Below are 15,000 nucleotides of genomic sequence, written 5' to 3' on the forward strand. Positions count from 1 at the left end.
ATGAAGAGACTTTCTGCATTACTAGAGACTTTATGATTCCTAACCTACTAGACAAGACAGATGGCCCCTGTGTCCTATTTCTAACTATTTGATTTAGCTTCCTGACTTTCAACATCTTTTATTTAAGTTGGACCATATCTTTTATTTAAATTGGACTATATCTTATATTTAAATTGGATCAACTAAGCCAACCGATGCTTTTCTCCCCCAAGCAAACACTGTGAAAGTGGATTTATGCATTTTTGTATGCATTTTTATCCATTATATACAAGAGCACACAATGCAATGTAATATGCAATGCATAATTGATTACGGGTTAGCACCACTGGAGCCAGTGCCAAACTCTACAGTGGACTTGCAAGAGAAGAATCTGGCTGTATGTCTCACTCCAGACATTCCCTCTCCCGTTTCTCAACTTTCCTCCTTTCCTGCTGAATTTCAGGGTTCACCAGCACGCCTGCTGCCATATGTTTCATACCAGTGACTTATTTCCCGTCACTGAAAAACCTGTGCTACTCCATTTCATGGGCTTGGCTGCCTGACGTAGTCGGCCAGGAAACATTCTGACCCGTATAAATCGGAGCTGTCAGAGCAGCATGGTGGGCCAGTCTAGAGGGTCCACTGAGTGAGAGCCGCTAGAAATTAATTATACTCCACCCAGCATATACAATATACAATGTTTGCAATGCAGCTATATAACTGTACAGAGTATAGCAGGGGCTATACCTCTTCTGTGTCAGAAATGTCCAGAGATCATACAGTTGTAGGACTGTTGCGTGCCACTGTATAGTAATATCTCTGTTGTGTGTGGAGTACAAGCCAAAACAGAAAACCTCAAGGGGAGGTACTTTTCCCAGGCATCATTCAACAGGGCCTCAAGACCTGCCTTATGCCAGCTTAGACTTATCCCCTTGCCCAACCAAACTCCCACAGACAGGCTGGCTGGCGTGGTGGTGGCAGGGGCGAGGGGCTTAGCGAGTCGACGGGCGGCTACCCTATCGGCAGCGCGCAGCACATGGCATGCATTACCCTATTAGGCGTGTGGTAGCCGGCTAATGCTCCGTCACCGCTAATGACTAAACGAGCTGCCAGAGCTGAAGAGGGGTGTTGTGGCGTAAAGTGTGCCACCGGGGGGGTGGGGGGTGGGGGGGGGTTGATGGCCATGACACCAGAGGCTCTGCACGGGATACTGTTACTGTGGGCTGAAGTCTGTTCAAACCTCAGGAGAACTTTCACACGAACAGACAATTCAGTGATATCAAGTAACCAGGCCTGTCAAATTTGTCTCTAAATGTCTGTCTGTGTGGCTAGGCTACGTGTCTGAGCTTATCTATGCCAAAGACTCACTCTGTGATCATGTTATGCTATCATTAGTGTTGTTCTATATTGTCATAAGACTTTACATAACACCTGATTTTTTCAGAAAAGTGTCCAAGTTGGTTAGAGCTAGAGCCAGTTTTTTATCATCCACCATATTGTGCGACTGTGCTTTGTGTCCTCCCCTCTTGTGGCCCTCCATAGTCCTTGTATTGTTTAGGCATTGTGTCTATAGTGTGTACTGTATATGTGCTGATGGGGTAGTGTGTGTGCTAGTGCGTGCTGTTGTGTAGTGTGTGTGCTAGTGTGTGTGCTGATGTGCTAGTGTGTGTGCTAGTGTGTGCTGTTGTGCTAGTGTGTGCTGTTGTGCTAGTGTGTGTGCTAGTGTGTGCTGATGTGCTAGTGTGTGTGCTAGTGTGTAGTGTGTGTGCTAGTGTGTGTGCTAGTGTGTGCTGTTGTGCTAGTGTGTGCTGTTGTGCTAGTGTGTGCTGATGTGCTAGTGTGTGCTGTTGTGCTAGTGTGTGCTGATGTGCTAGTGTGTGTGCTAGTGTGTGCTGATGTGCTAGTGTGTGTGCTATTGTGTGCTAGTGTGTGTGCTAGTGTGTGCTGGTGTGCTAGTGTGTGTGCTATTGTGTGCTAGTGTGTGTGCTATTGTGTGCTAGTGTGTGCTGATGTGCTAGTGTGTGTGCTGTTGTGCTAGTGTGTGTGCTAGTGTGTGCTGGTGTGCTAGTGTGTGTGCTATTGTGTGCTAGTGTGTTTGCTGGTGTGTATGCTATTGTGTGCTAGTGTGTGTGCTATTGTGTGCTAGTGTGTGTGCTAGTGTGTGCTAGTGTGTGTGCTGGTGTGCTAGTGTGTGTGCTAGTGTGTGTGCTATTGTGTGCTAGTGTGTGTGCTGGTGTGCTAGTGTGTGTGCTAGTGTGTGCTAGTGTGTGTGCTAGTGTGTGCTGTGCAGTGTGTCTGCTCTCTCACCATCATGGCGATGAGGGCGCAGATGTAGCTCTGCTTCATGATGAAAGCGAAAGCCTTGACCGCTGAGTTCACCCTCATCTGGCCCCCCTGGCGGTCATCCTTGTCCTCCCCAGCCTCTGAGGAGTCGCTTCTCAGCGGCCGCTCGATCTCGTACACACTGGTGTCCATACACTCTGGAACAGGAGAAGCAGGTCAGAATGGGTGGAGGAGAGTGGGTGAGTATGTGTGTGTGTGTGTGTGTATGTATGTCTGTATCTGTGTGTGTGTGTGTGTGTGTGTGTGTGTGTGTAACAGAGAGAAAGAGTATGTATGTGTGTGTGTGTGTGTGTGTGTGTGTGTGTGTGTAAGAGAGAGAAAGAGTATGTATGTATGTGTGTGTGTGTGTGTGTGTGTGTGAAGGAGGATATGAATCACCTAATACCACTACGGCACTTTTGGAATGAACACCCTCATCTCTTTCCAATCCCCCAAAACTGCAAAAACAACAACCCAGAATGCCAAGTCATCAGAGAGAGTTTAGAGAACCGATGGCAGTGGGCAACTCACCTGGTTCTGATCCAGACTGACCCGGTGCGTACTCAGGCATGGAATACAGATCCAGACTTGTGGGTCCCTTCTCATGAGGAGCACCAGAACCCAAGGTCACCGGAAGTCCGTTGGAGGTCACAATCAACACCTGTGGTGGGTGCCAGGTGAAAGACCCACATTCAGAGACCGTTCAAGGGTAGATTTGTGAGAACACCATAAAATGTGTCTACCGTAAGCACAGTTTAATGATATTATACTACATGTTATGTAAAAGTCCTTCAATATTTTGGGCTGTAATTTGTATGGCATGCAACGCGCCATGCAATGCGTTAATACTGTTCTGTACATACGAATGCTAATTTAATTACTAGACAAAATAATGTTGCTAATTTACCAGTGCATGCTGCAGATTTCAAATTAGTGACCTTTATGTGTCAAGTATGTGCTTCTTTCCAGCTATTACGTAAAATAACTCTTGAAATCTTGAAATCATTGGGCTTGACAACCTGTACACACTTTAAGTAAAAGGGATTAATTTACAAACCTCTGGAGTGCTATAGCCATCCTGCGTGGAGATGAGCTGAAACATAAAGTCATACATGAAGTCATGAATACAGAGACACACAACACACTTATTACACTCATATATCACCCTGACACTTTACTCACATACACACACACAGTGAAGGAGTAAAGCAAACAGTTCACACAGTCTTAACGCATTGTGGAAACTGAGACATGATGGAATTCATCTGAAAGACTTTTCCACACTAAAGACAATACAGCTAGCTAAGCCTAATATGAACTGTTTCATTAACATACCATTTTCAGCTATTGATAACACACATATTTGTGTACTTAGAAATATCATACTGTATACTATTATAGTATAGTATAGTAAAGTATAGCAAAGTATACTATAGAATGTATATATATATGCATGTGCATAAGGTATGTTTGTGTACATTTCTCTCATCTGTTTTGTAGTGTGTCATTCTCCACAGCTCTCTCTTCTTTTCTGCCGTGTTGAAATCGTCATTACTCTTCAGCTCCTTCTCCTCCTCCTCTTCCTCAGCCCTCTCCTCTTCCTCAGCCCCCTTCTCCTCCTCCTCCTCCTCCTCCTCCTCCTCCTTCCGGTCTTCCTGCAGTGCCACAGCCCTCATCACATGTCAATTAACACACAATAACCCCAGAGCAGCGGCCCCACCACCCGTGTGTGTAAGGCCAGGGCCATGGCACATTGGGCCTCACAACGCTGGCATAAACGTCAGGGAGAGCGATGTTATTGCTGGGAGCTTCTATTCATGGGAATTGAGTTCCATGCAATTAACTGACACATGATCAAGCCAGAGTTTAAGAGGGCTATAAAGACTGAGTTATATATAGAGAAGCTGTTTTTTCAGGTGATTTTTTTAGAGCTTTTATCATCAGAGGCACAGAGATGAGACTAGATGGTATGCCACATGCCTGACAACAATAAAAAGATTCCAAATGAAATGAAACTCAATACAAGAACACACTAAGGCTCAATTTCAAAATCATCTGCAGTGTTACAACGGTGCACAGACACACACTGTTGGTATACTGTGATCTCCCACAGGGAAGCTAATGCACGGCTATTTATGTCGTGACACTTCACCCAACTATTTGACAATGGAGTAAGAGGGCCATTAGCAGTTAGCGGAGACACTCTGGCGTTGGCTCACCGTCTCCACCGGCTCCTGCAGCCACAGGCGGATGAGCGTGGCCAGGGTGTAGTACAACACCAGGAGCATGATGGGGTTGACAAAGTGATGCCACGGCAACGCCGGGTTGACCTTGAACATCCAAGTGTGGGAGCAGTTAATCTGGATCACCGGGGAGATGCCAAATAAACTGAGGAGAAAAACAAACAGGGAAACAAACAAGCAAACAAATAAACAAACAGAATAAATATATGCAAGAGTCAAATATAGAATAGAATAGAATAGAATTTATGAATATCATGAATCAGTGTCTATGGCAGGTATGCATGCTGACAATGCTTCTATAACATCTAAATAGCATAAAACCTAAAACCACAAGTTAGTTAGCACAATTTCCACGCTAAACACCTCCATTAGAATAACATTTGGACATACTTCATGGGAACCAAGATGGACGAAAAGGCCAAAACACAGCCAGAGATGAGCTGTGGGCTCCACTGAACCCCAATGAGGTGAGTATTCAGTGTGTCTGGTGCTGACCAGACTGAGATGATGCAGTGAAAGAGGAATCCCAGACTGAGCTGATCTGGCTCAATTAAACTCTTCTGTCTGTTTGAATGACCACCCTCTGTGCTCTGGCACGTGGGAAGAGGAGTGGGAATAAAACTTTATGGCGGCAGTATATATCTCCCTCAGCAGACCAGAGCAGATCAGAGCAGATCAGATCAGCAGAGGGATGTAAAGAGCAGGACCAAACATGGAGGACCTGGTGTCAGCTGGACATTTTAATTCCTTCCTTTGATCCTAAACCAGTGTTTATATCTTGGCAGATCTTTTAGAGAGCAACCTCCCATTCATCTGGTATGTATACATAAGTCCAAGAGAATACTGACCTCACTCAATGTGAACACAACACAACAGCCTGACAACGGTCTGTCCAGGTTCGAATCCCGAACTTGCTTTGGTGAAAGCATCTGCTAAATACCAGTCAACTTTAACTTGAACTTTAGCAATCAATTCATCATGTATTCTCTGATTCACTGATACTGGTAACTAAGAGAATATATGGGTAACCCCCCTATTGACATTTAAAAAGGAGTCAATTACCAACTAACATGTTCAATATGGTGCAATACAATACAATCCTCAACCAAATGCCTCAACTGAATCAGCTGTCCAAGAGCTAGAAGGTACAGTATATTTCTGCTTTAGATGTACAACTACATCCAGCACCTCCATCAGTTGTTTTGTTCTCGTTTTCCTCACTGGTAGCCTGCAGAAAACACACACCAGATGCCTCTTTAACAGTGCAGAAAAAAAGCCCAGCTAGGTGCCAATACACATAATGCACACAAGCACTGGCTCTCATTCTCACTTCATATCGAGCGGCTCGGACTGACCAAAATGATTTTCAGTGGTGTTCCCACCTCTGGAATGCTGATACGGCACAAACACAATCTCCATGACCAGGATGTGAGAAAGGGGAATCTGGCACAGGAGCAGTCCACAATGCATCTGCTTTATTTTGGAGCCGTGGCTGATGGGATTGCAACATGCTTCCAGTTGTATGTGTGCTGCATCTATATGTGTGTGTGTATGTGTGTGTGTGTGTGTGTGTGCTGCATCTATGTGTGTGTGTGTGTGTGTGTGTGTGTGTGTGTGTGTGTGTGTGTGTGGGACAGAACACAGGATAAAAACATAGGGGCAGGTGTAAACAACATGCCCTGCCAGTGGCCACCCTGCTCTGCGCGTAACCAATTAAAAGAGCCGGCACCGGTCTGCACACACACACACACACATATACAAATGCTGATCATAACCAAGCTACACACAATTCACATAGTATTGCCTGACTAAATCTCATCTTGTGTGACCACCCCCCCACCCCCCCTTACACACACACACACACACACACACACACACACACACACACACAAACAAACACACCACCATTTGGTTTTAATCGGAGTCTTTCTGAATTAACATTTTTCTCTCTCCAGAACTGCTTCTCTGGGGACTCCACTAAAAGGCTGTGCATGCACACCCACACACACACACACACACACACACATACACACACACACACACACACACACACACACGGGTTTTGGCTAGGGTGTAATCACAACTGTGTCCTCACCACAAATGCTGAATTACAAAGCCGCTCCTGATTGTGCCCTGTAGGAGATTGTCAGGGAGCGCTTGCTCCAGCCCCAGAGAGGCAGGTCGTTAAGCAGGGCCCGGCTCTTATAGCCATTAGTGGTGGCTTCGTCAAAGGCCTGCTACATATTTTTCAACTTTTGTCTGGCGAAACAAAATCATTAAGTCCACCAAGAACCAAATCCAAATCCTCATGATGTGTGTGGGGTCGTGATGAGTTGTATTAAGAAGCCTGGCAGCCATTATCTTGCTGTACACATACACAGACGGACAGATTTTCTTCTGTTACTCATTGGCTGTCCGACCATTTCCCCTCTCACTCATCAGATTGTCGAAAGCACCATCATCCATCTGCCTTTGGGCTGGACTTTTATACCTCCACTCTGTCTGAATCCAAGTGAAATACATCTTATACTTTTAAACATCATCTGTGCCATTTACAAGGGTTAACATGCAGTTTGCAGACTAGCGGCTTTACTTAATGAAGATGGGGAACACTGAAGCATATCCATAAACTAATTCCTAAAAATCTTAATCACATAGTTGATCTGTGTTGTTTAAGTCATTTGCATTAAAGGAGAATTCTAGTGATTTTTCACTTAGATATTTGTTTCTCGAGGCCATGAGTACTATTGGTACGAAAACAAACGGAAAACAATTGGTTCTATCTAGCTCGGGTGGCTGCCTTCCAGGCAGTTACAGTGCTACACTCTGGGGGGCATGTTCATGAGGTAGAACTAATTGTTTTGTTTTTTTTTCATACCGACAGTAGTCAGTGACCTCGATAAAAAGAGATCTATGTGAAAAATTGGCGGAATGCTCCTTTAAGTATTTCCTGCATGACAGTGACACCTTCCAAAGCAAAAGAGACACCCACAAACAACCTCAGCAGTGATCCAGAGTGTGAGTGTCACTATGGCAGCTGGGGCTGCTACAGTGTTTGTGTTTTGTTGTCAGCTACAGATCTGGCTGGGACAGTGTGAGCTATATTTTAACGAGAGACAACAGTTGTGCAATTAGCCCTGTATCCTGCGCTAGGGGCCCCTCTGAAAACAATGCTACCGGTGTGGACGGGTGTTACATAGAGCAGTCCCTCACAGCCTGTCGCTCTCGCTCTCTCGCTCTCTCGCTCTCGCTCTCTCGCTCTCTCGCTCTCGCTCTCTCGCTTTCTCGCTCTCTCGCTCTCGCTCTCTCGCTCTCTCGCTTTCTTGCTCTCTCGCTCTCTCGCTCTCTCGCTCGCTACCACTGCTCTTTACGGCGCTCTGATCCAGGTCTAATTTAGATGAATTGCATCTACTTTACTCACATGCCTTTTTGTAACGTTTTTTTTTTCAAAGTCAGCTTTGATTTCTTTCACTCCCCCACATCTCTCTCACTCTCTCGGCCTCCTTCTCTCTCTCTCTCTCTTTCTCTCTCTCCCTCTTGAGCTTTGTTTGTGATTCGTGTAGAGTTCCCTGAATCCAGCTGTGTAATTTCACCGAGGGCCAAGAGCGGTCTCGCCATAATGGGAACCACCTGGTCCCTTTTGGAGCTGCCGGTGCCACCTCTCCTCTTCCTCTCTCCTCTGCTCTCCTCTCTTCTCCTTTTCTCTCATCGCCTCTCCTCTCCTCTCTTCTACTCTTCTCTCCCATCTTTCTTCTTTTCTCTTTTCCTCTCATGCCCTCTCTCCTCTCCTCTCCCCAGCACAGAGGCCCAGAGGTACAGTAGGATGAGCACAGGGATAGTTAGTGCTGCCCGGGTGGCTGGCCAAGTAGAAGGGAAATAGGGAGTATGAGGATGTTTGGGTGGATATTATCTCATTATTACACTCATGCATTCTCTTCCCATGAATCATTTGCACTGGTTAAACTTATATTCACCTTTATTCGTTTCAACATGCACTTTTAGCCCAAGGCCAAGGGAGAGAGAGTCGGGGTGGGATCCGGAAAGGACCACGGGGCGGAAATCGAACGTACGGTGCAGGTGTCCCAGCCAGTTGCGCCACGGCTGGGGCCATACGTTTCTTCTTTTAATGGAGATCTTCGTTGAATTTCTAGGACTAGGCTTAATCCATTTCCAAACAGTAGGACTCCCTAACATTTTTATTTGCTGATTATGGAGCCTTTCACAGACATTTCATTTGTTTCCTCAGAACACCTATTTGTAGGGATCCTGACAGCTATGAGACAGCTAGTTCCACTCTTAATCAATATAATAGTCAATTATCACATGTAATAGCTTTAATTCAAACAGATCTCAGTGTTTTTTTTCATAACCCCCAAACAATACACTACTCCATGTTACTTCCCATCTGATCCAAACTTCCACGCAACCCACATCTTTCGTCACGGCGGTAAAACCGTGAGACGAGTGAAATACAACATACCAAAGTGGCTGGAGCAGATGTCTGACATACTGTTGTGTGTTGTCTGGATCGGGCCCGACAACGCACATGTTTTATACTGCCTTTAATCTTGCTGCGCTGCATTCATTGACAGCTCACCTCCGAGAGGAATGCATCTGCCTTTCAACTTCGCACCAACCACGATTGCTACGGTGATAACCGCTGGACGTTACTGAGCAACCATGACAGGCATGATTGAAGCTCGCGGTCACCAGACACGGGCTCTCCCATATACAGTTCCCCACACAATGTCTCCGACCCCAAGCACAAGCCCTTGATTGGATTCCAGACCTCTTAGATCCTTCCGTCCAATTTTGTGCGCGCTCTGTAATCTCATTGGTCACAGTAACGAAATATGCACTGTCTCTCCAGGAACCCATACTGTAAAAGTTATATTATTTGCATGAAATATATGTCTTTCATAGTAGGCTACAGTACAAAATGTGCCAGCCAAAAATGAGTCAAACAGAAACCACTGGTCCAACCTGCATGAAATCTGCAGGCCTGTCATTCCGTACAAATAGGAAATAGGTCAGATTTAGCTGAAAGGCACACTGTATATAGAAGGTAAACTTGGCAAAAACACCAATATGACAAAAGTTGACACAAGTTGTCAGCTGCACAACTGTAGTCATCTCAAAACAAGCCCCAGAAACAAATAACATGACATGAGCATGCATCTATATAGGGCAGTGTATGAGCGATGGTAGTGTAGTGGTTAAGGAGCTGGGCTAGCATGCAGTAGCCAGAAAAGTTGTGGGTTCAATTCCCGGCTTCCACCATTGTGCCCTTGAGCAAGGCACTTAACCCTGAGTTGTTCCGGGAACAATGGTGGTTCTAATATAAATGACATATGAAAGTTGCTTTGGATAAAAACATCTACTACAGTACATTACTTAATAATATAATATATATACTGTATATATATACCTAAAGAAGAATTTGAAATAAGAAAATTCATATGAAATTTAACACTGGGACATTTGACTTGCATTATGTATTTGATTCACAAATCCCATTTAAGTGTTTTCATTACAGTACAAGCAGGAGAGTAGACATTCCACTGTAAAAACTAATGTGGAGGGCTAATGCCCAGGGTGCCCGTGGCACTGGCCTCACCTGGCATAGTAGTCTCCGGGGGGCACGGCCTCCTGGAAGAACTGGAATTGGTAGAGGTAGAGCACGATGAGGTGGCCGGCGCTAAAGATGCCCATCAGCACGCACAGGCAGCTGAAGACCAGCGGGTCAAATGAGCGACAAAATGACCACCAGGTGCACAGGCCCAGGAAGGTGAAGAAATAGACAGTAGAGGTGAGGGAGGGCAGCATGATCCCTGCACACACAAGAAACAAACTCACAGTTGGGAAAAGAAACTTCCTACAGGCCTGTGCTTGGTCCTTCAAATATGACCAAATAGCCTATTCAAAAGAATGCATAATTAACAATAATACACAACACTGTACAACACACTGTATGAGTAAAGTGAGAAGCATAGGTCTCTGCACATCTGGGCCTCTATATCCAGTAAATAGATGCTTTAGATACATTGTAAATAAACAATTCATTTCCTATCAATTTACTCTGATGTAAGGCACAGTCTCCAATATTATTCTTTAATCATGTTTCTGCAACAAAGATATCACAATTATACATAAGTCTGCAATGCAGTGATACTGCCATATGTGCCTCAGACCTGATAGGGTTACATAGAGGGTAGCTTTGGGTGCTGTGTCAGGATGCCAAGCCAGACAGATGTTAATAATGCTGCTGCATGTTATATCATGTTCTACAACATTGGCTGATAATGGTCCCCAAATGTCCCCCTGTAAAAGGGCACGCGCTGTACCTGTCAGGCCTAGTAATATGGTTACGACCACTTTCCCGGCGGTGGTAATCAGATTGCCAATGATCTCCTTGAGTTTGGTTGCCAAGCCGGCGATCTGACGTAAGATCTTCATCTTGGTGCTCTCCTCCGGCTCCTTCATCTCCTCCTCCTCCTCTTCCTCCCCCTCCTCCTCGTCTACCTCCTCTACCAGCTCCCCCTCGTCTAGTTGGCAATCCTCTTCGAACAGCAGCTCGTCCTCCAACTCCACCTTCTGACCGATCTTTTCCTCCTCCTCCTCCTCCTCCTCTTCATCCTCCTGTTCCTGGTGTTGAGACAAAGAGTTTAGTTTAGTTTAGCTGAGGTTAGTTTACTTTACTTTAGTATGGTTTAGTTCATGGATGTTTTGTACCAGATTTAGATATGTGCTAATTTCCAGCTGTGTCAAAAGGATGAGGAAAAACATCCCTTTGGAGTGTATTAGGAACAAATGAAGTAATTGGGTCAGAGAGGATGTTTTCGTCAAAATTTAATGTAAAATAACATACCAATGACACATAATATGTCAAGTTTTAGGATCCAATTATGATTCAAGGGAAATGCAATTCAGAAAATCTGAGAGAATCACATTTATACTCATATCAACTATGATTATTTCATAATCAGCTTAAGGCTGAAGATATTCATTAAAAAGGCAAATAAGGATCAGAGCAACAACAACACATGTTCAGAATGGAATGGAATGGTAGCTGGAGGGAAGGGAGCAGCACTCAGTGACATGGTGCAGACAAGGAGAACAGACTACACAAATGCAATTAACACCAGCTACGTACGGAGATTACCACCAGTTACCCCCTCATGATGTAACATTACCAAGGCCATTATCACAAACAACAGAGGGCCACAGAGGAAGGAAATCTAGAACATACTGGGCTGTGTTTAGGGAAGGTCAATGCTAGAGTGAAACTGAAAATCAAATGGTCAAAACCTATTGTGTGTTGTACTGCGTTTATCTACACAGTTTACTTGAAAACTTTGGCTTGCCCATAGTATTTAAATGGTCCATCAATGTGTTATTGCTGTTAGTTTGTCAAAATGTAAACTGTACTCATATGACATCTGCGACCACAGAACTAGGAATCATGAATCATACCCTAAAGTTGCACTGTAGTAAAAAAAGTGTAGTGAATCACTACAATGCTAAGTCTCAGAGCACAAGCTAAGCTAAGAACACAATGACCGTGACGCACACCCGAGAGCGCACACAACTGTCCAGAAATCTCTGAGATGTACAGCAATTCACAGGAACACATCTCAACAGCAGAGCTATCAATCACTGTAAATAAACAGAAACAATTCCATTATCATTACTGGGTAATACTGTTACTGTCTCATTGTTTTTTGGACTGAGACGAACGGCCTTCTTTGACCATTTCTGATCTCAGGCACACAGCACCGACAGGCACAATTTACACATGCATTTAAACATGCATTACAAAGTGAACTGCATTAGGATAAGTCTTGGGTAATGAACTTAAGCCAACGTAAATTAATCTGCCAGGACAGAGGAGGATGAATGGGACATTATTAGATCTTTTAAGGACAATGTGACTCCACTGAGGCTGGCCATGGTGCTCTCCTGTTTACCTAACAATACACATGCGTATTGTGCTTTCCAATATCAACGTTGTTCTCAAAAGTCCAATTATACAACAAGGAATATATGGGAAATGTGCTCGGTATCAGTCTATATCAACTGCAGAAGCACACTTTGAACTAACTTCTTGCATTCAGAGTTGAACAAAAGAGGACTGTAAAGGGTGTAACAAGTGCAAATACACATACAAACACACACTTTTGATCAATTAACATTAAAATAACTAATACATATGAATGTAAATGTTTTTCTAAATCATTTTTTGTCATTTCAGCCACATAAAGGTTTTAAAAAAATACATAACAATTCTTTGTTGAACTGACACACCTTGGCGAGACTGTGCACATAGCATGCCTATGCCAGTCCCAACATCACAGAGGCCAAGCCTGGCGGAGACAGGGTACTGGATTAAATAAATGCAGCAAAAGTGATTCTGACTGAACAGGGGCAGAAGCACAAAAGTGATTCTTTTTCCCAGTCTTCTGAGACCATTTTTATGATTTAATCAAAGTGGTAGCCATAACTCTCAGCAAAACTCAATTGTAACTGTCAAAAAAACGATTGCTTCTCTCAGCACAAAAGTGTTATTTTTGGAAAGGTCCACGCAAGGGGCTGGATTGGTCACGGACACCTGGCAATATTCAAAGCTTAGATTGACTTGGTAATGTATTAAATGAAACACAGACTATTCATGATAGAACCGTCTGCTGTTGAGAGAAAGGCATGCGTCCTGTCGTGTCATATAAAAATAGGCCACCACTCCAAGTATTCTTGAAGGGAGAAGAGGCAAAGAGTTTTTTTTTTAAATGTATTACTGAAAAGACAACAATGTGGTGTTGACATATGGCCACATCTGATGATCTCTAGCTGAAAGTCGTTAGCATTATTTCCTCGAAACGTCGCTCTTGAGGGGATAGCACTGACACGTGTAATATACCAGCTGGGGATCAAAAAACGAAGACTGTTGGTTTTAGCGGTTGTGCGTTCCACATAGGTTACTGTGGTGGGAAACTTTGGTTCAGGTTCTCCGGAGAAACTTTTGAAACAGTCACATCCTCTGTAGACTACACAACCTTCTCCATTTCATTCCCACTCGAAATTAAGCAAATTGAAATATTACAATCTTTGTGCGGCCTAATCATTTGTTTATTTGGAGAGGCGAGCATGTTCAAAATGAAAACTGGAGCATGTTTGCTTCAACTAAATTTATCACGAAGCCTAAATGAATGAGTGCTCTGTGCAGTCCCTGAACGTTTATTGCAAATGAAAGTCACACAAACAGACTTTTCTTGCAGTGGCCATATGAAAACACTGGTTAGTAATCTGTTCCTTATCGAAGACAGAGTCTCCTAGTTGATCAAACATGCTTCTTTTGACTAGTCATAGTTTATTTACCTATCCCTATCATAAGGTCTGGTAGGAGAGAGCATACATCATCTGAAGAGTCTCTAAACTGTTTGCTATGACAAACGCTTTCACCAAGATCACAAGTTCCTGACCCCTGTGTGCATTTAATCAGCAGACACTAACAAGACCAACAGATGATAGCCAAACAGAACTGCAGTACCAATAGCCCAATCACTGAGACTTATGTCATGAAACAGGCTAGAATGACACTACTGTAAAGCTCCAAACTAAAATAGGAAAATGTATATATTTTATTTATTATTATATTTTATATCTGTATTAAAATATAAATAATGATTTTATATTAATATATATTCAAGCATAAATTACATACATAATTATGGATCATGGATATCAAGAATTACACAAATACAGTATTTATTTCAATATTCTTAGTCTTTATAAATGTTTGGATCTCTATTGTTATCAAGGAGTCAGTCTCTGATTCATGTAGGGTCATTCATTTGGCAATCTGCAGAAAGAGAAGAACACCAGTGTGACAAAAGCAAAGCTATAAAACTAATGGCTTGAGTAATTGCTCCATTCATTAAGTCCAAGACAATCCTGAGGCCACACTGTAAGTATTACATAAGCATTAACACTAGAGAGAAGCACAACACCCAGGGTACCGAATGAATTAATGAATGCATGAATGAATGAATGCATGAATGAATGAATGAATGAATGAATGGTGTTATCAGATGACTCTGTGTACTGTGCTGCCAAATTGTCTGGCTTAGTCATAGGGCAAGTTAACTGTCCTACGGAAGAAAACAAAATGGCTAAAGGAAAGAATGTCTAGAGGAAAGACAGTCCTCTACTGAATGACAACTAATTAAAATCCATGTATGGATAGTCATTTTAATACGACTGAAACAACTGAAGTGCGTTTACATTCTTTGAACAGAGGCGAATGTTTGTGGCGAACATATTTGTCTGAACAGATATATTTGAACAATTTTGTGTAAACATTCCATCTCAACGTTAACTCTCTGTCCAACGCCCAATATGTTCACAGAGAACTACCTCCTTAAATTGTTTGTGAATGTTTGCAAACGTTTGCAGAAAACTC

The 15,000-nt window shown here is 43.4% G+C and overlaps 1 protein-coding gene across 1 annotated transcript in view; it reads right to left on the minus strand.

Moving 5' to 3' along the window:
• The window catches only part of LOC143131409 (piezo-type mechanosensitive ion channel component 2-like), a 117,413-nt gene that overhangs the window by 35,966 nt on the left and 66,447 nt on the right, over window positions 1-15,000 (minus strand). The window contains exons 6-12 of the mRNA XM_076291038.1: window positions 10,889-11,189; window positions 10,162-10,375; window positions 4,530-4,689; window positions 3,780-3,929; window positions 3,359-3,394; window positions 2,833-2,962; window positions 2,287-2,459 (exon numbers count right to left, since the gene is read on the minus strand). Of these exons, the coding sequence (XP_076147153.1) occupies window positions 2,287-2,459; window positions 2,833-2,962; window positions 3,359-3,394; window positions 3,780-3,929; window positions 4,530-4,689; window positions 10,162-10,375; window positions 10,889-11,189 (1,164 nt within the window). The remainder of the gene's footprint in view (window positions 1-2,286; window positions 2,460-2,832; window positions 2,963-3,358; window positions 3,395-3,779; window positions 3,930-4,529; window positions 4,690-10,161; window positions 10,376-10,888; window positions 11,190-15,000) is intronic.

The sequence above is a fragment of the Alosa pseudoharengus genome, unplaced genomic scaffold (genome assembly GCF_046254945.1).
Source record: "Alosa pseudoharengus isolate Yale_2024_CS ecotype anadromous, Long Island Sound unplaced genomic scaffold, YU_APseudo_1.1 YU_APseudo_1.1_scf_18, whole genome shotgun sequence".
Classification (NCBI taxonomy): Eukaryota; Metazoa; Chordata; class Actinopteri; order Clupeiformes; family Clupeidae; genus Alosa; species Alosa pseudoharengus.